Source organism: Argopecten irradians, chromosome 11, assembly GCF_041381155.1.
Source record: "Argopecten irradians isolate NY chromosome 11, Ai_NY, whole genome shotgun sequence".
NCBI lineage: Eukaryota > Metazoa > Mollusca > Bivalvia > Pectinida > Pectinidae > Argopecten > Argopecten irradians.
Window position 1 is genome coordinate 42,728,337 of NC_091144.1, and position 26,965 is coordinate 42,755,301.

The following is a 26,965-nucleotide window of genomic DNA, read 5'->3' on the forward strand; positions in this document are numbered from 1 at the left end:
ACTTCATTATCGTCTATTAACAGGTTAAGGACATTAAGGACAGACATACACACCTTTACCTGTGTGGGACTTCATTATCGTCTATTAACAGGTGAGGACATTAAGGACAGACATACACATCTTTACCTGTGTGGGACTTCATTATCGTCTATTAACAGGTGAGGACATTAAGGACAGACATACACACACCTTTACCTGTGTGGGACTTCATTATCGTCTATTAACAGTGTGGAGGACATTAAGGACAGACATACACACCTTTACCTGTGTGGGACTTCATTATCGTCTATTAACAAGTGAGGGCATTAAGGACAGGTACACACCTCTTACCTGTGTGGGACTTCATTATCGTCTATTAACGGGGTCAGGACATTAAGGAAGACAGACATACACTACCTTTACCTGTGTGGGACTTCATTATCGTCTATTAAACAGGTAAGGACAATTAAGGACAGACATACACACCTTTACCTGTGTGGGACTTCATTATCGTCTATTAACAGGTGAGGACATTAAGGACAGACATACACAACCTTTACCTGTGTGAGGACTTCATTATCGTCTATTAAAAGTCGATTGATACATTTAAGGACAGACATACACATCTTTATCGTCATACCAGGTGTAAGGGACATCTTTACCACTTCATTATCGTCTATTAACAGGTATAGACATTAAGGACAGACATTAACATCACTTTTACCTGTGTGGACTTCATTATCGTCTATTAACAGGTCAGGACATTAAGGACAGACATACACATCTTTACCTGTGTGGGACTTCATTATCGTCTATTAACAGGTCAGGACATTTAAGGACAGACATACACACCTTTACCTGTGTGGGACATTCATTATCGTCTATTAACAGGTGGGGGGGGGGGGGGACATTAAGGACAGACATACACACCTTTACCTGTGTGTTAACAGGACTTCATTATCGTCTATTAACAGTAACAGTCAGGACATTAAGGACAGACATACCACATCTTTACCTGTGTGGGACTTCATTATCGTGTCTTAACATCATTATTAACAGGTCAGGACATTAAGGACATCTACATACACACCTTTACCTGTGTGGGATCGACATTATCGTCTTCATTATCGTCTGGGACATTATCGTCTATACAGTATACATTATCGTCTACATCATTATCGTCTACTACATCATTATCGTCTACTACATCATTATCGTCTATACATCATTGTCGTCTACATCATTGTGTCTACTATTCATTATCATTGTCGTCTACATCATTGTCGTACACATCATTGTCGTCTATCATTGTCGTCTGCATCATTATCGTCGTTCATCATTGTCGTCTACATCATTGTCGTACATCATTATCGTCTACTATTTCATTGTCGTCTACTACATCATTATCGTCTACTATCATCATTATCGTCTACTACATCATTGTCGTCTACCATCATTGTATTTGTCGTAGTACATCATCATGCGTCTACTACATCATTGTCGTACTACATCATTGTCGTCTACTACATATTGTCCTTTAGTCTACTACATCATTATCGTCTACTACATCATTATCGTCTACTACATCATTGTTTCGTCTACATCATTATCGTACATCATTGTCGTCTACATCATTGTCGTCTACATCATTATGTTGTCTACGGTACATCATTTCGTCTACATCATTGTCGTCTACATCATTGTCATGTCTTGTTCTAATCATTATCGTCTACATCATTATCGTCTACATCATTGTAGTCTACATCATTGCCCGGTACATCATTGTCGTCTACTACATCATTATCGTCTACATCATTTTCATCCACATTAGTAATAACTTTTCCGGTAGTAAAAGATCTTAAAACATTAATAATTTTAACATCCCGGTAAACATACCGATGGCCGGTAGTCTGTTTCAATAGGCAAGATTTCCGGTAAATCATAATGCCCGGTAGTCAGAATACCCGGTATTCCGGAATGCCCGGTTGTCCGGATGCCCGGTAAATCTGGCCCGGTAATTCTTTTGTAAAATACCCGGTATCTACGGATGCCCGTAGTCGAATGCCCGGTAGTCCGGATGGTAATCAGAATGCCCGTAGTAATGCCCAGTCTGAATGCCCGGTAATCAGAATGCCCGGGTAAGTGCCCGGAATGCCCGGTAGTCTGAATGCCCGGTAATCAGAATGCCCGGTAGTCTAAATGCCCGGTAGTCCGAATGCCCGGTAAGTCAGAATGCCCGGTAGTCCGGATGCACGGTAGTCTGAATGCCCGGTAATCAGAATGCCCGGTAGTCCGGATGCCCGGTAGTCTGAATGCCCGGTAATCAGAATGCCCGGTAATCAGAATGCCATGTAGTACGGATGCCCGGTAATCAGAATGCCCGGTAGTCCGGATGCCCGGTAATCCAGAATGCCCGGTAGTACGGATGCCCGGTAGTCTGAATGCCCGGTAATCAGAATGCCCGTTAATCAGAATGCCCGGTAGTCAGAATGCCCGGTAGTCTGAATGCCCGGTAGTACGGATGCCCGGTAGTCTGAATGCCCGGTAATCAGAATGCCCGTTAATCAGAATGCCCGGTAATCAGAATGCCCGGTAGTCTGAATGCCCGGTAATCAGAATGCCCGGTAGTCTAAATGCCCGGCAGTCCGAATACCCGGTAGTCCGAATGCCCGGTAGTCCGGATGCACGGTAGTCTGAATGCCCGGTAATCAGAATGCCCGGTAGTCCGGATGCCCGGTAGTCTGAATGCCCGGTAATCAGAATGCCCGGTAATCAGAATGCCCGGTAATCAGAATGCCCGGTAATCAGAATGCCCGGTAGTCCGGATGCCCGGTAGTCCGAATGCCCGGTAATCAGAATGCCCGGTAATCAGAATGCCCGGTAATCAGAATGCCCGGTAATCAGAATGCCCGGTAATCAGAATGCCCGGTAGTCTGAATGCCCGGTAGTCTGAATGCCCGGTAGTCCGAATGCCCGGTAGTCCGGATGCACGGTAGTCTGAATGCCCGGTAATCAGAATGCCCGGTAGTCCGGATGCCCGGTAGTCTGAATGCCCGGTAATCAGAATGCCCGGTAGTCCGGATGCCCGGTAATCAGAATGCCCGGTAATCAGAATGCCCGGTAGTCTGAATGCCCGGTAATCAGAATGCCCGGTAGTCAGAATGCCCGGTAATCAGAATGCCCGGTAATCAGAATGCCCGGTAATCAGAATGCCCGGTAGTCTGAATGCCCGGTAATCAGAATGCCCGGTAATCAGAATGCCCGGTAATCAGAATGCCCGGTAGTCTGAATGCCCGGTAGTCCGGATGCCCGGTAATCAGAATGCCCGGTAATCAGATTGCCCGGTAATCAGAATGCCCGGTAATCAGAATGCCCGGTAATCAGAATGCCCAGTAATCAGAATGCCCGGTAGTCCGGATGCCCGGTAATCAGAATGCCCGGTAATCAGAATGCCCGGAATAATCAGAATGCAATAAATGCAATACTCGTTTGAATAAACGTAATACCTTTCCTAATGAATGCAATACTCGTTTGAATAAACGTAATACGTTTCCGAATAAATGCAATCTTTTTTTGCAAATATACAGAACACCTTTAAAAATAATCCTGAATTACGTGCGTATCGTGGAACGTCACAATCATGTTATTACACATGCGTCACTTTATCTTTGACATGGACGTATGACTTGGCTGAATGGGCCAGTGATGTGATGAAAATGTTCATGCGGAGCTAGATAATATATTGTCACGGTCGGAATAGGAATATAAAACACAAACACACATTAGATATGTATTCTGTAGATGTTTGAACTGGTAAAAATAGAAACATACATTAGATATGTATACTGTAGATGTTTGAACTGGTAAAAACAGAAACATACATTAGATATGTATACTGTAGATGTTTGAACCGGTAAAACAGAAATATACATTAGATATGTATACTGTAGATGTTTGAACTGGTAAGAACAGAAACATACATTAGATATGTATTCTGTAGATGTATGATCTGGTAAAAACACTACCACACATTAGATATGTATTCTGTAGATGTTTGATCTGGTAAAAACAGAAACATACATTTGATATGTATACTGTAGATGTTTGAACTGGTAAAACACAAACACACATTTGATATGTATACTGTAGATGTTTGAACTGGTAAGAACAGAAACATACATTAGATATGTATACTGTCGATGTTTGATCCTGTAAAAACAGAAACATACATTAGATATGTATACTGTAGATGTTTGAACTGGTAAAAACACAAACATACATTAGATATGTATTCTGTAGATGTTTGAACTGGTAAAAACACAAACATACATTATATAATTATTATGTATACTGTAGATGTTTGAACTGGTAAAAACACAAACATACATTAGATATGTATACTGTAGATGTTTGAACTGGTAAAAACAGAAACATACATTAGATATGTATACTGTAGATGTTTGAACTGGTAAAAACAGAAACATACATTAGATATGTATACTGTAGATGTTTGAACTGGTAAAAACACAAACACACATTAGATATGTATTCTGTAGATGTTTGATCTGGTAAAAACAGAAACATACATTAGATATGTATACTGTAGATGTTTGAACTGGTAAAAACACAAACATACATTAGATATGTATTCTGTAGATGTTTGAACTGGTAAAAACACAAACATACATTATATATTATGTATACTGTAGATGTTTGAACTGGTAAAAACACAAACATACATTAGATATGTATACTGTAGATGTTTGAACTGGTAAAAACACAAACACATACATTAGATATGTATTCTGTAGATGTTTGAACTGGTAAAACACAAACACTCATTAGATATGTATTCTGTAGATGTTTGAACTGGTAAAAACAGAAACATACATTAGATATGTATACTGTAGATGTTTGAACTGTAAAAACACAAACATACATTAGATATGTATACTGTAGATGTTTGAACTGGTAAAAACAGAAACATACATTAGATATGTATACTGTAGATGTTTGAACTGGTAAAAACACAAACACACATTAGATACATATTGTATGTATACTGTAGATGTTTGAACTGGTTAAACACAAACACACATTAGATATGTATTCTGTAGATGTTTGAACTGGTAAAAACACAAACATACATTAGATATGTATACTGTAGATGTTTGAACTGGTTAAACACAAACACACATTAGATATATGTTCTTTAGATGTTTGAACTGGTAAAAACAGAAACATACATTAGATATGTATACTGTAGATGTTTGAACTGGTAAAAACACAAACATACATTAGATATGTATACTGTAGATGTTTGAACTGGTAAAAACAGAAACATACATTATATATGTATTCTGTAGATGTTTGATTTGGTAAAAACAGAAACATACATTATATATGTATACTGTAGATGTTTGAACTGGTAAAAACAGAAACATACATCTACAAAAGAGCTAAGTATTACTAAGTAGAGAATTACCTGTGTAGAGTGCATTGTATGGTCTCGTGCAAAACTGTTTGTTTGCTAACACTTGCTTATTTCCAAGTTATGCAGAACTCCATTACTGTTTTCATATGGCCAATCGTCTGATAAAAGTTTGTAAAGGATTTGAAGTTTTTAAGAAGGATTTTAATTAATGTTACATAATTCATTTTTGCTTGTTACGAGCATTTTCATTGGCTTAAAAATTTACTTTATCAGCCCATAAAGGAAAAAATGGCGTCGCCGTTTGTAACGTCGCTTCTGATTGGCTGAGGTGACGGCGTAATAATTTCATAGACAAAAGAGTCCCAAAATGAATTTTAAATGTTGAAGAGATTATCTTTAGTAAATTGAATTATAAGGATTAATTTGAATATATTTTTTATGTTATGGAGATATAACACAAAAGTCTGAGTGTACTCTCATCATAAACCGCTTCGCGGTTTATTTAGAGTACACTCAGATTTTTGTGTTATATCTCCATAACATAAAAAATATATTCAAGTTAATCCTTAAATAAACTCACTTATAAAAACGACAAGAATAGGACGACAATGCATTAGCATCGTCTGTCAACATCTATCAGTTGACAAACATAACTGGGGTCAAAGGTTATACAAAGAGGTCATCATGTGTGATTGGGAAGATTTACAAAATTATCTGATATTCGCTGAACAATATTCGTAAACCGTACTTGTATCTGTCGCCAAACATCCGCACACGTCCGCAAGTACAGTTTATCCGCAATGGCGTGTTTTTCCGTTCCCAGGATTTTTGAACTGGACAACATTTTGATTGCGGAAATATTCGTATTAGATACGCTATTCGTACGCAATATATACTCAATACATGCTTATTATATGCGCTGTATATCCGCTGTTATCCGTTGATATCCGCAACTGACAGGGTTTTGCGGCTTTATAGCGAACTGGAACAGAGTGTAAAACGAATATATAGCTTACCTATCACGTTGACATCATGAATCAAAGTAATTTGTGGCATATTTAGTTCAGTGTTTGTTTTGCGTTTGTTCTCCATTTTATATGAAGCAATTTGTGAATGTATAAAACACGTGTTTCGTAAACCAAAACCACTGCATAGATATGGCATGAATCGATATATTTGTCTATTATTTCCAGTCTGTCGAGAGGTACAGATGTAATAATGGGTCCTCGGCAATAATATCAATGCAGCATAACAATGGTATCCAACAACATGCCAATCAACTTGTTCAAGTCATGAAACTGTTTCATAGACACAGAAGAAAAAGTTGTCTGCTTTGAAATAAGTTTGAAACAGACTGAACTTTTTTTTTATCTAGAGCAGGTATTATGAGCAACTTGCTCATCTTTGTTGCAGTCGTGTTGTGAAAAGCTATACCGCGCTCCTGTTACCACCGCAATTCAGATGCCCAACATGCGGAACACAACCTACACAAAGCATGATCAATAGATTCGTAGTATTCCCGTAACAATCGCAATACTTCCGATCTGTTTTCTCAATACATGTATTATATACTCGTAGTTGTTTTTTACATATCCGCATTGTTGGATAATCTTACCAATTGTACCCCTCACGGGAGAGCATCCGTTATCGTATTCGATTTTATTCGTGAAAAATTCGCCATTGTTCGTAATAAATTTGCAATACGTTATTAATATATCCGTGGTTTATGCTTGGAAATTTGTTATTTTTATCCAATTCTGTTGCGGATGACAACGACGACCGAAATTTGTTAACTAAATTTACCCGTAATTAATCTGATCTTCAGTGGGACCGGGCCTTACCCACGTGTGTAGCGAAACTAACTCAGTGGGACCGGGCCTTACCCACGTGTGGAGCGAAACTAACTCAGTTGAACCGGGTCTTACCCACGTGTGGAGCGAAACTAACTCAGTGGGACCGGGCCTTACCCACGTGTGGAGCGAAACTAACTCAGTGGGACCGGGCCTTACCCACGTGTGTACGAAACTAACTCAGTGGGACCGGGCCTTACCCACGTGTGGAGCGAAACTAACTCAGTGGGACCGGGCCTTACCCACGTGTGGAGCGAAACTAACTCAGTGGGACCGGGCCTTAACCATGTGTGGAGCGAAACTAACTCAGTGGGACCGGGCCTTACCCACGTGTGTAGCGAAACTAACTCAGTGGGACCGGGCCTTAACCACGTGTGTAGCGAAACTAACTCAGTGGGACCGGGCCTTACCCACGTGTGGAGCGAAACTAACTCAGTGGGACCGGGCCTTACCCACGTGTGTAGCGAAACTAACTCAGTGGGACCGGGCCTTACCCACGTGTGGAGCGAAACTAACTCAGTGGGACCGGGCCTTACCCACATGTGGAGCGAAACTAACTCAGTGGGACCGGGCCTTAACCATGTGTGGAGAGAAACTAACTTAGTGGGACCGGGCCTTACCCACGTGTGGAGCGAAACTAACTCAGTGGGACCGGGCCTTACCCACGTGTGGAGCGAAACTAACTCAGTGGGACCGGGCCTTACCCACGTGTGTAGCGAAACTAACTCAGTGGGACCGGGCCTTACCCACGTGTGGAGCGAAACTAACTCAGTGGGACCGGGCCTTACCCACGTGTGGAGCGAAACTAACTCAGTTGGACCGGGCCTTACCCACGTGTGGAGCGAAACTAACTCAGTGGGACCGGGCCTTACCCACGTGTGGAGCGAAACTAACTCAGTGGGACCGGGCCTTACCCACGTGTGGAGCGAAACTAACTCAGTGGGACCGGGCCTTACCCACGTGTGGAGCGAAACTAACTCAGTGGGACCGGGCCTTACCCACGTGTGTAACGAAACTAACTCAGTGGGACCGGGTCTTACCCACGTGTGTAGCGAAACTAACTCAGTGGGACCGGGCCTTACCCACGTATGGAGCGAAACTAACTCAGTGGGACCGGGCCTTGCCCACGTGTGGAGCGAAACTAACTCAGTGGGACCGGGCCTTACCCACGTGTGTAGCGAAACTAACTCAGTGGGACCGGGCCTTACCCACGTGTGGAGCGAAACTAACTCAGTGGGACCGGGCCTTACCCACGTGTGGAGCGAAACTAACTCAGTGGGACCGGGCCTTACCCACGTGTGGAGCGAAACTAACTCAGTGGGACCGGGCCTTACCCACGTGTGGAGCGAAACTAACTCAGTGGGACCGGGCCTTACCCACGTGTGGAGCGAAACTAACTCAGTGGGACCGGGCCTTACCCACGTGTGGAGCGAAACTAGCTCAGTGGGACCGGGCCTTACCCACGTGTGTAGCGAAACTAACTCAGTGGGACCGGGCCTTACCCACGGGTGTAGCGAAACTAACTCAGTGGGACCGGGCCTTACCCACGTGTGGAGCGAAACTAACTCAGTTGGACCGGGCCTTACCCACGTGTGGAGCGAAACTAACTCAGTGGGACCGGGCCTTACCCACGTGTGTAGCGAAACTAACTCAAAGGGACCGAGCCTTACCCACGTGTGTAGCGAAACTAACTCAGTGGGACCGAGCCTTACCCACGTGTGGAGCGAAACTAACTCAGTGGGACCGGGCCTTACCCACGTGTGTAGCGAAACTAACTCAGTGGGACCGGGCCTTACCCACGTGTGGAGCGAAACTAACTCAGTGGGACCGGGCCTTACCCACGTGTGGAGCGAAACTAACGGAATCCCCGGGTATTCCCCCGTCGTTGCTACAATCCTGATTAACTACGGCAATTTTACTTAAATAAATATCGCCATAAGGTTATCAACTCTATCATTGGGCAAAAATTTGTATTTTTTTACGATTAGAATTATTACCGAAACATAATGGGACTTTAATATCCGGCAAAACATAGAAATGGACTTTACACAGAAAACCTGGTACTAGCTTGGTAGTTTAACCTTAGGCCATATATATACATGGATGTATTCGGACGTTACAATTGGTATCTAAGTACCATTATGTTTTGGGGAAAAATATCGCCATAAAGTACCAAACTTTGCTGAATGGTAGAGCATATATTCTTATGAAAATATCCGCTAAAATGCCCAACGTTTCCATGTTTTAAACAACAGAAAACCCCTCGTATAAGAGGTGGTATTCCCACTCATTGCCACAGAATTAAAAGTAGCGAGTTCGCATGCGCAGGCAAAAAAAAAGTGGAATTTCCCAAACAACTTTGTAATGACGTATACATGTACACGACGGATTCCGAAATTAGCCTAAAACTCACCGAATACGAGTAAAATAACACAAATGGGTTTGTTGGAACAAGAGTAAGAACGAGACCAACCCTGATCACTACGACGGCGATTTAGCGATCAATTAAAAAACGGTGCTCGATCTTTGGTACCATCCTGCACACTAATATGCACAGGGACTTGGCAGAATATCCACCTAACAGTCATTATTTAAATATGTATTTACATAAATTCGTGCCAAGTCCCTGTGTACATCAGGTACAATTAAAACAATGTATTGCGGCTGTTTAGAAATGTATATTATTTTATTTGCCTGATTTTGGTTTTGCTAACCAATCATTGTAACGAAATAATCAACAGCTAGACATCTGAATTCCTAACTAAACATCTGAATTCATATCTAAACAAACAGAACCACTTATTTTGGGTTTATGTCCCTTTAGTCGCTATATAAAATTTATAAAATATATACATAATTTACATTTTAGGTGCAAAGATACACACTAAACACTAAACTAGGAAAAAGACAGTATAAAGCTAGTATATTAATAATCCGAAATAAAAGGCCGAATTAAATTCAAATCGTTTCTATGGAATATATATTCAGCCACTATAGGGCCTGCTTCAGTGTTTATTAATTAGTTTGTATTTAGTCCACTTCCGGTTCGTAGGTCACGTGTTCTGGCGACCTGGTGTTTCCTGCGCCAAGCAAGATTATTTATGGGCGATGTTTACATTTGTCGTAGAGTACTTATAAATGTGTCAGTCTGTCAGTGTGCTTTGTTTACCAAACCGTGCCTGGTTCCTGAGCTGACATAATACAGCGAGGTCAGGGGTACCCAGTCAGCGCTGGATAACATACAGCGGGGTCTATACATTGTATGTATACATAGTAGCTCATATACTGCCGCAAATACTCACTTGTGCTTTATCCGTCAATACGAAATGCTTTATCACGTGAATTTATTCCACATCTTACGGACGTTTTTTCTAACTTGACCCTAAACTTTAACCTTCCAGTGAATGAAACGTCATCCAGTCCCTCTAAAGAGTGACGTCACATTTACCGGAATGACGTCATTTTTACGATATCGAAAATCTCGTATGGCGGTGTCGTTTTTTAACTCATGGCAAAGGTAATTTTCTATTTGCGTTATTTCTAATGCTTCATTTGGAGAATGGATACTGGATAGATCTATAGTATAGGCCTAGTTATAATATGGACTGTTTAGGCATGTTATTTTAAATTTTATATGCAAATGAGCAGGTGCTTGTTTCGTTTTGATAACATATTTTAAAAAGTTTAGAAAATTGGTATTTACCGGGATTATAGATTGCAGAATATTCTGAAAGAGGTATGTTCTATTTTAAATCAGTTTATATGAAGAAGTGTAGTGGATATTCCTCATATTTCAATTGTAACACCAAACCGTCTTTCAATTTCACTGAAAAATACGGGAAATGACTCGCCAGATTAGGTAATGTTTTGAATGGCGATACTTTTTAAATAATCGTCGGTAAATATCAAAGACAGTCACACGGAATGATGAATGAATACCATACCTTAATTTCCATCAAAGTGCATAAATTAAAATTTCAGCATATAAATCGAGAATCTCAAAGCAAAACGTCCCGTGTACCAAAAGGGGTCCGCTCGCTGTATCAAAACCGGAAGTGACGTAGTGAGGAATAAAACCGGTGTATTTTTAGCTTGCAGTTACGACGATGATTTTTTTTATTGTGGACGTACACCCCAGAGGCAGTCCTTGTCAGAAACTGACAAACATTGAATCACAAGGAATGCATAATGAAAATATCGCAAAAAATATGTCAAATTTGTACCAAATGGGGTACGGTGACGTTAGTCTTTAAAAGAACGTCTTTGCAGGCCTGTGATTGGTCTGGTTTTTTTCTTCTGAACTGCCTTCAGTTTTACTTTGACATAGTCCAGGGGTGGATACAACGTCAGTTATAGTAACCCCTGGAGTTTCGAGGATGCAAGGAAATGGTTGCAGGATAAACAAAATTCACGGTTACTCTTACCATGCAAGTTTTTTTGTTTGATGCTCGAAGATGGCCGGAGTCAAACACGCATTCGTCGTATATACATGGACACCAGACCAAGACATGTACACCAATGGGCAGCAGAGCAAAGCGGCTTTTGTCCAAAAGGTTAGTCGAGTATAGTAAACGATAAATCACATCCTATTTTAGAATCGACGTCTTCATTAAGATGCGGGATTTAATGATCATGTGTGTAAAATGAAAGATCATGTCTCATCGGAGTGAACACTGAGGAAAACATTCGGATTGAACACGGAGGAAGATATTCAGACTGAACACGGAGTAAGATATTCGGAGTGAACAGGGAGTAAGATGTTCGGAGTGGACAGGAGTAAGATGTTCGGAGTGGACAGGGAGTAAGATGTTCGGAGTGGACAGGAGTAAGATGTTCGGAGTGGACAGGAGTAAGATGTTCGGAGTGGACAGGAGTAAGATGTTCGGAGTGGACAGGAGTAAGATGTTCGGAGTGGACAGGAGTAAGATGTTCGGAGTGGACAGGAGTAAGATGTTCGGAGTGGACAGGAGTAAGATGTTCGGAGTGGACAGGGAGTAAGATGTTCGGAGTGGACAGGAGTAAGATGTTCGGAGTGGACAGGAGTAAGATGTTCGGAGTGGACAGGAGTAAGATGTTCGGAGTGGACAGAAGTAAGATGTTCGGAGTGGACAAGGAGTAAGATATTCGGACTGAACACGGAGTAAGATATTCGGACTGAACACGGAGTAAGATGTTCGGACTGAACACGGAGTAAGATGTTCGGACTGAACACGGAGTAAGATGTTCGGACTGAACACGGAGTAAGATGTTCGGACTGAACACGGAGTAAGATGTTCGGAGTGAACACGGAGTAAGATGTTCGGGGTGGACAGGGAGTAAGATGTTCGGAGACTGAACACGGAGTAAGATATTCGGACTGAACACGGAGTAAGATGTTCGGACTGAACACGGAGTAAGATATTCGGAGTGGACACGGAGTAAGATGTTCGGACTGAACACGGAGTAAGATGTTCGGGGTGGACAGGGAGTAAGATGTTCGGACTGAACACGGAGTAAGATATTCGGACTGAACACGGAGTAAGATGTTCGGACTGAACACGGAGTAAGATATTCGGACTGAACACGGAGTAAGATGTTCGGACTGAACACGGAGTAAGATGTTTGGGTGGACGGACGAAGTAAGATGTTCCGACTGAACACGGAGTAAGATATTCGGACTGAACACGGAGTAAGATGTTCGGACTGAACACGGAGTAAGATGTTCGTGGTGGACAGGGAGTAAGATGTTCGGACTGAACACGGAGTAAGATATTCGGACTGAACACGGAGTAAGATGTTCGGACTGAACACGGAGTAAGATATTCGGACTGAACACGGAGTAAGATGTTCGGACTGAACACGGAGTAAGATGTTCGGACTGAACACGGAGTAAGATGTTCGGGGTGGACAGGGAGTAAGATGTTCGGACTGAACACGGAGTAAGATATTCGGACTGAACACGGAGTAAGATGTTCGGGGTGGACAGGGAGTAAGATGTTCGGGGTGGACAGGGAGTAAGATGTTCCGACTGTGGACGGGAGTAAGATATTCGGACTGAACACTCGAAGTAAGATGTTCGGACTGAACACGGAGTAAGATTGTTCGGGGTGAACAGGGAGTAAGATGTTCGGACTGAACACGGAGTAAGATGTTCGGACTGTACACGGAGTAAGATGTTCGGACTGAACACGGAGTAAAATGTTCGGGGTGGACAGGGAGTAAGATATTCGGACTGAACACGGAGTAAGATCTTCGGACTGTACACGGAGTAAGATGTTCGGACTGAACACGGAGTAAAATGTTCGGGTGGAACAGGGAGTAAGATATTCGGACTGAACACGGAGTAAGATGTTCGGACTGAACACGGAGTAAGATGTTCGGACTGAACACGGAGTAAGATGTTCGGACTGAACACGGAGTAAGATGTTCGGGGTGGACAGGGAGTAAGATATTCGGACTGAACACGGAGTAAGATATTCGGACTGAACACGGAGTAAGATGTTCGGACTGAACACGAGAGTAAGATGTTCGTGGTGAACAGGGAGTAAGATGTTCGGACTTGAACACGGAGTAAGATGTTCGGACTGAACACGGAGTAAGATTATGAACACGGGAGTAAGACTGAACACGGAGTAAGATGTTCGGACTGAACACGGAGTAAGATGTTCGGACTGAACACGAAGTTATGATGTTCGGACTGAACACGGAGTAAGATATTCGGACTGAACACGGAGTAAGATATTCGGACTGAACACGGAGTAAGATGTTCGGGACTGAACACGGAGTAAGATGTTCGGACTGAACACGGAGTAAGATGTTCGGACTGAACACGGAGTAAGATGTTCGGACTGAACACGGAGTAAGATATTCGGACTGAACACGGAGTAAGATATTCGGACTGAACACGGAGTAAGATGTTCGGGTGGACAGGAGTAAGATGTTCGGACTGAACACGGAGTAAGATATTCGGACTGAACACGGAGTAAGATGTTCGGACTGAACACGGAGTAAGATGTTCGGACTGGACACGGGAGTAAGATGTTCGGACTGAACACGGAGTAAGATGTTCGGACTGACGGAGTAAGACGGACTGGAACGGAGTAAGATATTCGGACTGAACACGGAGTAAGATGTTCGGACTGAACAGGGGAGTAAGATGTTCGGACTGAACACGGAGTAAGATGTTCGGACTGAACACGGAGTAAGATATTCGGACTGAACACGGAGTAAGATGTTCGGACTGAACACGGAGTAAGATGTTCGGGGTGGACAGGGAGTAAGATGTTCGGACTGAACACGGAGTAAGATATTCGGACTGAACACGGAGTAAGATGTTCGGACTGAACACGGAGTAAGATATTCGGGGTGGACAGGGAGTAAGATGTTCGGACTGAACACGGAGTAAGATATTCGGACTGAACACGGAGTAAGATGTTCGGACTGAACACGGAGTAAGATGTTCGGGGTGACTGACACGGAGTAAGATATTCGGACTGAACACGGAGTAAGATGTTCGGACTGAACACGGAGTAAGATGTTCGTGGTGGACAGGGAGTAAGATGTTCGGACTGAACACGGAGTAAGATATTCGGACTGAACACGGAGTAAGATGTTCGGACTGAACACGGAGTAAGATATTCGGACTGAACACGGAGTAAGATCGGATTCGGACTGAACACGGAGTAAGATAAATAATTCGGACTGAAATATAATAATAAACACACGGAGTAAGATGTCCATAATATACATTCATTTATGGACTATCATGTAGTATTGTGTATGTATTGAGATAAGTTGTAAAACTAATAGAGAATGTGAAGTTCGAGACCAGATATTGGCCTTAAGTTGTACAGAATCTGAAGTTTGAGACCAGATACTGGCCTAAAGTTGTAGAGAATGTGAAGTTCGAGACCAGATATTGGCCTTAAGTTGTAGAGAATGTGAAGTTTGAGACCAGATATTGGCCTTAAGTTGTAGAGAATGTGAAGTTTGAGACCAGATATTGGCCTTAAGTTGTAGAGAATGTGAAGTTCGAGACCAGATATTGGCCTTAAGTTGTAGAGAATGTGAAGTTCGAGACCAGATATTGGCCTTAAGTTGTAGAGAATGTAAAGTTTGAGACCAGATATTGGCCTTAAGTTGTACAGAATCTGAAGTTTGAGACCAGATACTGGCCTAAAGTTGTAGAGAATGTGAAGTTCGAGACCAGATATTGGCCTTAAGTTGTAGAGAATGTGAAGTTCGAGACCAGATATTGGCCTTAAGTTGTAGAGAATGTGAAGTTTGAGACCAGATATTGGCCTTAAGTTGTACAGAATCTGAAGTTTGAGACCAGATACTGGCCTAAAGTTGTAGAGAATGTGAAGTTCGAGACCAGATATTGGCCTAAAGTTGTTGAGAATCTGAAGTTTGAGACCAGATATAGAATCTGAAGTTTGAGACCAGATACTGGCCTAAAGTTGTAGAGAATCTGAAGTTTGAGACCAGATATTGGCCTTACATGTAAGTTGTTGGGAATCTGAAGTTTGAGACCAGATATTGGCCTTACGTTGTAGAGAATCTGAAGTTTGAGACCAGATATTGGCCTTAAGTTGTTGAGAATCTGAAGTTTGAGACCAGATATTGGCCTTAAGTTGTACAGAATCTGAAGTTTGAGACCAGATATTGGCCTTAAGTTGTAGAGAATGTAAAGTTCGAGACCAGATTTTGGCCTTAAGTTGTAGAGAATGTGAAGATCGAGACCAGATATTGGCCTTAAGTTGTACAGAATCTGAAGTTTGAGACCAGATACTGGCCTAAAGTTGTACAGAATCTGAAGTTTGAGACCAGATATTGGCCTTAAGTTGTTGAGAATCTGAAGTTTGAGACCAGATATTGGCCTTAAGTTGTACAGAATCTAAAGTTTGAGACCAGATACTGGCCTAAAGTTGTAGAGAATGTGAAGTTCGAGACCAGATATTGGCCTTAAGTTGTAGAGAATGTGAAGTTCGAGACCAGATATTGGCCTTAAGTTGTACAGAATCTGAAGATTGAGACCAGATATTGGCCTTAAGTTGTTGAGAATGTGAAGTTCGAGACCAGATATTGGCCTTAAGGTGTAGAGAATGTGAAGTTCGAGACCAGATATTGGCCTTAAGTTGTACAGAATCTGAAGTTTGAGACCAGATATTGGCCTTAATTTGTTGAGAATGTGAAGTTCGAGACCAGATATTGGCCTTAAGTTGTAGAGAATGTGAAGTTCGAGACCAGATATTGGCCTTAAGTTGTACAGAATCTGAAGTTTGAGACCAGATACTGGCCTAAAGTTGTAGAGAATGTGAAGTTCGAGACCAGATATTGGCCTTAAGTTGTAGAGAATGTGAAGTTCGAGACCAGATATTGGCCTTAAGTTGTAGAGAATCTGAAGTTTGAGACCAGATACTGGCCTTAAGTTGTAGAGAATATGAAGTTTGAGACCAGATATTGGCCTTTAGTCGGTGGTTTTACTCCACTGTCCCCTTTCCTTATTTGGCTATACGACAAAACATACAAACAACGCGTTTGTAGGATTTGTTGATCAATGATCCAGACTTCCGTACACCAGTCGGATATAACTTAGTTAATAAATGTCATTTGTCAAAATATTTTTTTATCTGTTAAAAAGTTTCCATAAGGAGTAAATACATAATAGCAAAAGTTTATCGATCTATACAGGTGTACATACACATAACTCACCTGTACATTCACCGATCAGGGTCGTCAAGTCAAAAGTTTCACCCGAGTCGCAAATCAATCAACGTGACTTTTAATCCAACATCTTGTCACAGAAGGAATTTAGTACTCAGACTCGCCGAATTTAAAAACAGTCCGTTTCACGCGTGTTTCTTCTACATGATTACCACCTATAAATCCACCGCCTTGGTTTGACTCTCCACCAGTATGTAAACACCTTGTGGTCACTTCATTCAACAGGTGTGTCCGAATTTCATTTTTTGTTGAAATAGCCAGTCTCGTTAGGACTGTTCGGTAAACCTTACCTCATTTATAATTAGATATATTTATAGCATTAAATACAAGAATACTCTCTTAAAGTAGGAACTTAATATAAATTGAGATCATGTTGAGAAATTTCCTTCCATGTTTGATTCCCACTTTCAAAAACAATTTGTTGTATGGTAACTTTGCATTAAAGTTTAAAATCGTGCTTCTCCGAACAACAGAATTGATAAAAGTCCCTTGAAAGAGCAAACTTGATCACGTGACAGGAACATGCCAGGACTGTTGAGAATGAGGTAAAATCTGCTCATCAACAGAGCGGTATGGCGAACACAGCCAAGATAAAGACCGTGTACGACAGAACATAGTGACTACGGACATGTAGGGACATTTTATCAGCTTTTATATAAACCAGATAAGATAAATACAATAACATGTTGTGTTAGCCCTGAATTGGGTTACTTCAATATGGCTGTCTATCATAAGCGGTGTGAATTCGATATATTGATGGTAAAGATGGCGCTTGTTGGGTGAAATCATAATTTGTATAAGCCATTTAAGACAATCGTACTAATTAAGAGCGTGTATATAATTTTTCATGATGAATCGAATCAAGACAGGGTGACGATATGGTCAGTTTTAAATTCACGTGAAATTATGCACAATATATGATTCCAAAATCTTGATAAGAGGTGTTAACATGAATTTGACCTGAGACAGAATTCTGGTATACTATTCGGGTTATTGACCTGGGACAGAATTCTGGGATACTATATATACTGTTTTTGGATGTTGACCTAGGACAGAATTCTGGGATACTGTTTCAAGATGTTGACTGGGACAGAATTCTGGGATACTGTTTCGAGATGTTGACCTGGGACATAATTTTGGAATACTGTTTCGAGATGCTGACCTGGGTCAGAATTTTGGGATACTGTTTCGGGATAATGACATGGGACAGAATTCTGGGATACTGTTTCGGGATGTTGACCTGGGACAGAATTCTGGGATACTGTTTCGGGATGTTGACCTGGGACAGAATTCTGGGATACTGTTTCGAGATATTGACATGGGACATAATTTTGTGATACTGTTTCTGGATATTGACATGGGACTGAATTCTGAGGGATACTGTTTCGGGATGTTGACCTGGGACATAATTTTGGAATACTGTTTCGAGATGCTGACCTGGGTCAGAATTTTGTGATACTGTTTCTGGATATTGACATGGGACTGAATTCTGGGATACTGTTTCGGGATATTGATCTGGGACAGAATCCTGGGATACTGTTTCGGGATATTGACCTGGGACAGAATTCTGGGATACTGTTTCGGGATATTGACCTGGGACAGAATTCTGGGATACTGTTTCGGGATATTGACCTGGGACAGAATTCTGGGATACTGTTTCGGGATATTGACCTGGGACAGAATTCTGGGATACTGTTTCGAGATATTGACCTGGGACAGAATTCTGGGATACTGTTTCGGGATGTTGACCTGGGACATAATTTTGGAATACTGTTTCGAGATGCTGACCTGGGTCAGAATTTTGGGATACTGTTTCGGGATAATGACATGGGACAGAATTCTGGGATACTGTTTCGGGATGTTGACCTGGGACAGAATTCTGGGATACTGTTTCGAGATATTGACATGGGACATAATTTTGTGATACTGTTTCTGGATATTGACATGGGACTGAATTCTGGGATAGTGTTTCGGGATATTGACCTGGAACAGAATACTTGGATACTGTTTCGGGATATTGACCTGGGACATAATTTTGGAATACTGTTTAGAGATGCTGACCTGGGTCAGAATTTTGGGATACTGTTTCGGGATATTGACCTGGGACAGAATCCTGGGATACTGTTTCGGGATATTGACCTGGGGCAGAATTCTGGGATACTGTTTCAGGATATTGACCTGGGTCAGAATTCTGGGATATTGTTTCGGGATATTGACCTGGGACAGAATCCTGGGATACTGTTTCGGGATATTGACCTGGGAAAGAATTCTGGGATACTGTTTCGGGATATTGACCTGGGACAGAATACTTGGATACTGTTTCGGGATATTGACCTGGGACAGAAATCTGGGATACTGTTTCGGGATGTTGACCTGGGACAGAACTCTGGGATACTGTTTCGGGTTATTGACCTGAGACAGAATTCTGGGATACTGTTTCGGGATATTGACATGGGACAGAATTCTGGGATACTGTTTCGAGATATTGACCTGGGACAGAATTCTGGTATACTGTTCCGGGTTATTGACATGAGACAGAATTCTGGAATACGGTTTCGGGCTAGCATGTTTTATTGAGACGATAGGAGTTAAGACTCCAACACAACCTACCCGTGTTTCGTCTCAGTTGTACTGAATAGGTACAGTACCGCCTATTATTAAACGCGTTTGGATTTTTACAATATTGCATGGCGACACTATGAAAGATTAGCATCGAATTAAAAAGAAATATTATTTTCTATCTTAAAAGCATAACGGATATAAAAGCAAAACACAAAAGTTTTAAAATGCATTAAAATGCATAATAAATAAATTTTTAACGAATATATATCTAATACGTCTTGTTTTCGTCGAAAAAAGTTATTTCGATGATAAATGACATACATCGGGTTCGCCATCTTGGCTTCAAGAAAACCCCAGTGGAGGAAACACGCGCGCTTCACTCCGGGAAACCACACACCATTAACTCTTTGTTCTTTAGTTGTATATATAAAAATTGTTGAATGTTTATCTAGTTAAAGATGCTCCACCGCCGACAGAGCATAAACGATACCCATAACTGACGTTTGATAGTGTGTCTATGTGTCTTATCAGCACAATAATACATACATGTACATGTATGAAATAATTTATGTTTCTGGTGCATGCACAATCAGTACTGAATTCCATATAAGGCTTAGTGGCATGGAGTGCTTTTCATGATACAATTAATAATTTTAAATATTTTTTTTCATCTTGAATTAAAATAAGAGCTCAAATATTTCAAAGGTGATAATGGTGAAAAGTAAGTAACTTTTGTAACTGAAGGAAATACTAATTAGGACTATATCATATCAGGATTAAAGTATCTTTCTGGTGGTTCTATCGAAGGATAAAGTTGAGTATTCATGTACCTTACTCAACTTTATCCTTCGATAGAACCATCAGAAAGTTAATTCAACCCTTAAATAATTATCATGTCATCGTCTGCTTCACATTATTTGTGCATTCTGTCGATATGACGTATACTACATTTAATCCTTATATTTACAGTCTTAACTATTATTTTCATAGCTCAAAATTTACACTTAATAGTGTTTATTGCATTTATAAGGCTAAAAATGGATTATATCGTTTGGTTCCGACAGGCATTTGGAACAGCCACTCGAAGTGGCGGAAATTCCCGCCAATTTATCAATGAACATACAAATAAAATGAGCTCCGTCTGATGAAGCATATATCTGGGGGTTTTCCGGTATGAAACTATAAATCGTTTTATTTATCTGTTGTTAAAACACCATGCTGCAAAGCCGTTTGGTTTTAATCTTTTACTTCGTATGATTACACACGCTTACACAATTCATAACGTGGCAGGATATTTAACGTAGTTGTGACGCGGCGCCTGTGTCAAGGAGGTGTGACAAACAGAGAGTTTCTTCAATTTTGTGATCACTTGAGTTCTACTTAATCAGTTCACGTTTGAAATTACTTGAATACACGGATGTTTACATAGTTCTATGTCATTATTTCTAGATTTTGGAGATTTTCAAATGTATCGGACGTCGTTTCGAGGAACATGTACAAACACAGGTAGTCCCACTACTGTAAACGTTTACCGCTCTCAAAATGTTAGCTTATATTTATATTTATATTTATTACTTCAATAAATATTAGAGATATCTATTACAAGTATTGTAAAGCTACAATTGTAGGATTCCGTTTCATTGCTATTTCGAAACACCCAAACGTACATTGTGTATGTAAGGCCTAGTAGATAACGTACATGACTTGTCTGTCCCCCGAGGTGAACAAAAATGCTTTGTCGTGCTAGGTCGTTTTGGTTAAACTTATCCAACACAAAGACTGATGTTGTCCTGAAATACATGTATCTTATCCATTTGCGTACAACCACGGATGTTAAAAATACAAATAGTCTAGGATGTAGATCTTCATGTTGTAGCGAACATGTAAACATTGCGACGTCATCGGAATGTGCAAAACTGTACACTGTACAACATTGTTTATTTATCATACGCACAGAAGCGTTGCTCAAAGAGTACGATAGTGACATAAACAATGTAACTTTTCTACATTTGTATTTACACACGTACATGTATATGTGTTATTTTGTTTATTTTATAAACCTATTTTGATGCATGTACATGTTCATACGAACGTACGAGTTCGGTACAAGTGAAAATACCAAAGTTTCTGGATTTGGACCATCATAAATTCATCCGCGCAGCTCCAAATTGCGCGTGACATACTCAATATATCGAGAAATAAAGTTGAGTAGTCTTTGGTTGAAATCAACGGGGTTTATACTATCAATTCACCACTGACTGTAAATATTTATTAATATTGATTTGATTAAAACAGAGACCTGTGTGTTCATTACACATTTGCCGACGCTATATATTACTATTTTGGTATAATGTCGCTTGGTCCACGTTGAAAGCTATGTATTGCTATTTTGGTATAATGTCACTGGGTCGGCGTTACAGCTATGTATTACTATTTTGGTATATTATTGGGCCGACGTGACAGCTATGTATTGCTATTTTGGTATATTGTCACTAGGCCGACGTTACAGCTATGTATTGGTATTTTGGTATAATGTCACTGGGCCGAGGTTACAGCTATGTATTGCTATTTTGGTATATCACTGGGCCGACGTTACAGCTATGTATTGTTATTTTGGTATAATGTCACTGGGCCGACGTTACAGCTATGTATTGTTATTTTGGTATAATGTCACTAGGCCGACGTTACAGCTATGTATTGCAATTTTGGTATAATGTCACTAGGCCGACGTTACAGTTACCGCATTTTATTGTATGCATTGTATTTTGGTATAATGTCAATGTACAGCTATGTATTGATATTTTGGTATAATGGGCCGACGTTACAGCTATGTATTGTATGTCACTGGGTATTTGGGTATATAATGTCACTGGGCCGACGTTACAGCTATGTATTGTTATTTTGGTATAATGTCACTGGGCCGACGTTACAGCTATGTATTGGTATTTTGGTATAATGTCACTGGGCCGACGTTACAGCTATGTATTGCTATTTTGGTATATCATTGGGCCGACGTACAGCTATGTATTGCTATTTTGGTATAATGTCACTAGGCCGACGTTACAGCTATGTATTGGTATTTTGGTATAATGTCTTTGGGTCGACGTTACAGCTATGTAGCTTGTTTATTGGTATAATTTGGTATAATGTCACTGGGCCGACGTTACAGCTATGCATTGCTATTTTATTTTGGTATAATGTCACTGGGTCGGCGTTACAGCTATGTTATTACTATTTTGGTATATCATTGGGCCGACGTTACAGCTATGTATTGGTATTTTGGTATAATGTCACTGGGCCGACCTTACAGCTATGTATTGGTATTTTGGTATAATGTCACTGGGCCGACGTTACAGCTATGTATTGGTATTTTGGTATATCACTGGGCCGACGTAACAGCTATGTATTGGTATTTTGGTATATCACTGGGCCGACGTTACAGCTATGTATTGCTATTTTGGTATATGTCACTGGGCCGACGTTACAGCTATGTATTGCTATTTTGGTATAATGTCACTAGGCCGACGTTACAGCTATGTATTGCAATTTTGGTATAATGTCACTAGGCCGACGTTACCGATATGTATTGCCATTTTGGTATATCACTGGGCCAACGTTACAGCTATGTATTGCTATTTTGGTATATCACTGGGCCGACGTTACAGCTATGTATTGCTATTTTGGTGTATATGTCACTGGGCCGACGTTACAGCTATGTATTGTTATTTTGGTATAATATCACTGGGCCAACGTCACCGCTATGTATTGTTATTATACAGTTAAAGTATGGGGTTGAGGGATATAGCAAGTTTCTGGTTTCCCGAGATTTGTCTATTTCCCGAGCTATGTATTGGTATTTTGGTATAATGTCACTGGGCCGACCTTACAGCTTGTATTTTGGTTGTATTTTGGTATTGCTATTTTGGTATAATGTCACTGGGCCGACGTTACAGCTATGTATTGCTATTTTGGTATATCACTGGGCCGACGTTACAGCTATGTATTGCTATTTTGGTATAATGTCACTGGGCCGACGTTACAGCTATGTATTGCTATTTTGGTATAATGTCACTGGGCCGACGTTACAGCTATGTATTGCTATTTTGGTATAATGTCACTGGGCCGACGTTACAGCTATGTATTGCTATTTTGGTATAATGTCACTGGTGCCACGTACCGCTATGTATTTTGTATTATACGTTAAGTATGGGGGCCGACGTTACAGCTATGTATTGCTATTTTGGTATAATGTCACTGGGCCGACGTTACAGCTATGTATTGGTATTTTGGTATAATGTCACTGGGCCGACGTTACGTTATGTATTGGTATTTTGGTATAATAGTCACTGGGCCGACGTTACAGCTATGTATTGCTATTTTGGTATAATGTCACTGGGCCGACGTTACAGCTATGTATTGCTATTTTGGTATAATGTCACTGGGCCGACGTTACAGCTATGTATTGTTATTTTGGTATAATGTCACTAGGCCGACGTTACAGCTATGTATTGCTATTTTGGTATAATGTCACTGGGCCGACGTTACAGCTATGTTTTGCTATTTTGGTATAATGTCACTGGGCCGACGTTACAGCTATGTATTGTTATTTTGGTATAATGTCACTGGGCCGACGTTACAGCTATGTATTGCTATTTTGGTATAATGTCACTGGGCCGACGTTACAGCTATGTATTGCTATTTTGGTATATCACTGGGCCGACGTTACAGCTATGTATTGCTATTTTGGTATAATGTCACTGGGCCGACGTTACAGCTATGTATTGCTATTTTGGTATAATGTCACTGGGCCGACGTTACAGCTATGTATTGCTATTTTGGTATATCACTGGGCCGACGTTACCGCTATGTATTGCTATTTTGGTATATCACTGGGCCGACGTTACCGCTATGTATTGCTATTTTGGTTTATTATACCTTAAGTGAGAATCCTGCATTCTGATTGGTCGAGAGATATTTGGTATTTTACACTTTCACACGGCAGGTTACATTAGAACAATAGGAAACAATAGACACGTTCGTAGCAACCCCCTAGCAACGGGTGATAGTGTAGCCCGAAAAAAGATGCGCACTCGTTACTTTTTTCGACGCCATCTTTGTTTTTTGAAGCAACGCTTCAAAATTTATCTGGAGCTATTAAGTAATAGTTTTGCCAAATTAATCTGTTTATCAATATTTTTTTCATATTAAGGACAGAGCTTTCCGTTCATGCCTTTTCGCTTACCGTCAAAGCGCCATTTGTTGGATTTTATGAACCCGTCGGTGATTAGGTGTAACGGAAGACATGCGATTTCAAGCGTCTTCGTGACGTTGCTAATGTTGTAAACATACGACGGGACGAAACCGAAATTCATTGAGATTTACAAAAACGTTAAGATTTTAACAAACGCAGGAGACAAGACAACAAGAATTTTTCACTGAATGCTTATTGTGAGCATTCTTTTTTATAATGCAATGATAGTAAGCGCTACTGAGTAGAAGCTTATATGCTATTCTACTGCCGACGGTGACATTTTGTCTTTAGCTAAAATCAGTTAAAATGTTTCAATAGATTGCAAATACTTGAAAACTAGTTTTGTTTCTAGACTTTTGGTATAATAAAATAAATACTACCTGCATGAGAGGGCGACAGTGCCTAGTATCACCCCTCGGAATATCAGTGTCACCCTCGGCGACAGTGATATCCTCGGGGTGACACTAGGTACTGACACCCTCTAATGCAGGTAGTATTTATATAATATCACTGAGCCGACTGGGCTACACACATGGGTACTATTTTGCAATAGTGCCCGGGCAAGCGGGCACTATTGAAGTGGCGCGAAATTGAACGTGAATGTATTGTGACGTCACCATTACAGGACGTCTTTATAACGTTGCGCTTCGACCAAAACGTCAAGATGGCGGACAGGCTGTTGAGTGCGAGGATGGAAGCAAATGTTGCTTTTGTACAGAAGACAGTTCACTAATGATCTATATAGATATAATGTCAGTCAGACAACAACAGAAAGTAGTCCTATCACAAGGAGACAATATTTTACCACAGTAACTCGAAACACGCACTCACCACGTGCTCACCACGCGCCTGTTCGCTGAATGGTCGTCCTCAATTAGCTCTGATAATAAGACGGTATGAAATATCCGTTATGCGTTCCACGTTCGAAATTGTTTTGGCTTACTTACCAAGAGAAACTGAAGTCGGTAACAATCGCCCAAAGCATGTATGACAGGAGCTGATATCTGTACGGAATAGTATCCCGGTCCTAAATGAAATATTTGTCTTGTAAAAGCCTCCGCTATGATAGAGCAATCCCAGGTCTATCATCTAGTCTTTCTAAATTAAAACTCCTACCATTTTATGTTCAAAATAAATTGCCTTTAACGGCCTAAAGTATGACGTCATTGTTATAAACACGGCGCTTCCAAGTACTTTTATTAATTTTCTGATTTATAAATTTTACAAATATAATGAAATCTTTATTTTGGATTTAAGGAAATTAAATCGTAAAAGATAACCTGGTGTGTTTTGCTGCCTTATTAAATATTTGTTACAATACTTTCATTATTCACGATAAAAAGTGCAAACGAAGCCGTCGCTGATCCTAGCTGAGAACAAATTAAATTTGAAAGCCACTCTGGACTGTTTATCCGGTGCAGATATTGGTTCCCAAACGAAAGCTTGTGTGCAGTACTTTTCTTGTACTTGTCAAAAACAGACAAACTGATTTTAAATTAAATTGTTCAGATTAAGGAGACAGATATTTAATTAGTCTGCTAAATCAGCCAGATTAGAATTGTGTGCCGTTGTTAGGAAAGGCTACTGTTGATAAATATATCTATGTGTTTTTAAGATATTGTTTTTTCAAGGTAATAAATTAAACATGTTTGACGAAAAGTGCTGTTCAGGTTATAGCGCACAAATGCTAAAGCCAGTATGATAACGACACAGTCCCAAATTTAGACGCGGCCAGGTAAAAGCCATTTCGCCTAGGCCACAAACAACAATACTCTGTTTAAGAAGCGTAAAACCGTCAATAGCATTTCATTAGTACGGTAGTTGTTACCGGGAACATTCTTCTATAGCATACCGTCTCACGGAGGCACTGCTTTTTGCCATATTATTAGAATTTGGAGTAACGTTGCTTGAAGGAAAATGTTTCTGAGCATCCATTCATGTGATGTAAGGTAGCATCATTTCATTTGAGGTGGGGTATCATCCCTTCATGTGAGGTTGGGAAGCTTCCATTCATATGAGGTGGGGAAGCGTTGGGTAGCACCCCGTTGTGTGAGGTTGGGTAGCATCCCTTTGTATGAGGTGGGGTAGCATCCCTTCATGTGAGGTGGGGTAGCATCCCTTCATGTGAGGTGGGGTAGCATCCCTTCATGTGAGGTGCGGTAGCATCCCTTTATGTGAGGTGAG

The 26,965-nt window shown here is 40.8% G+C and overlaps 2 protein-coding genes across 2 annotated transcripts in view; one reads left to right on the plus strand and one right to left on the minus strand.

The window, feature by feature from the left end:
* Positions 1 to 17,449, minus strand: part of LOC138335610 (fibroblast growth factor receptor-like 1) — a 153,008-nt gene extending 135,559 nt beyond the window's left edge. The window contains exon 1 of the mRNA XM_069284782.1: positions 16,957 to 17,449. The gene's annotated coding sequence lies outside the window, so the exon portion shown is untranslated. The remainder of the gene's footprint in view (positions 1 to 16,956) is intronic.
* LOC138334653 (uncharacterized) lies at positions 6,446 to 9,163 on the plus strand. The gene is made up of 3 exons (XM_069283290.1): positions 6,446 to 6,455; positions 7,239 to 7,805; positions 7,980 to 9,163. Exons 1-3 carry the CDS (start codon positions 6,446 to 6,448, stop codon positions 9,161 to 9,163), a joined length of 1,761 nt encoding a protein of 586 aa, XP_069139391.1.
* Positions 17,450 to 26,965: the final 9,516 nt, after the last annotated feature.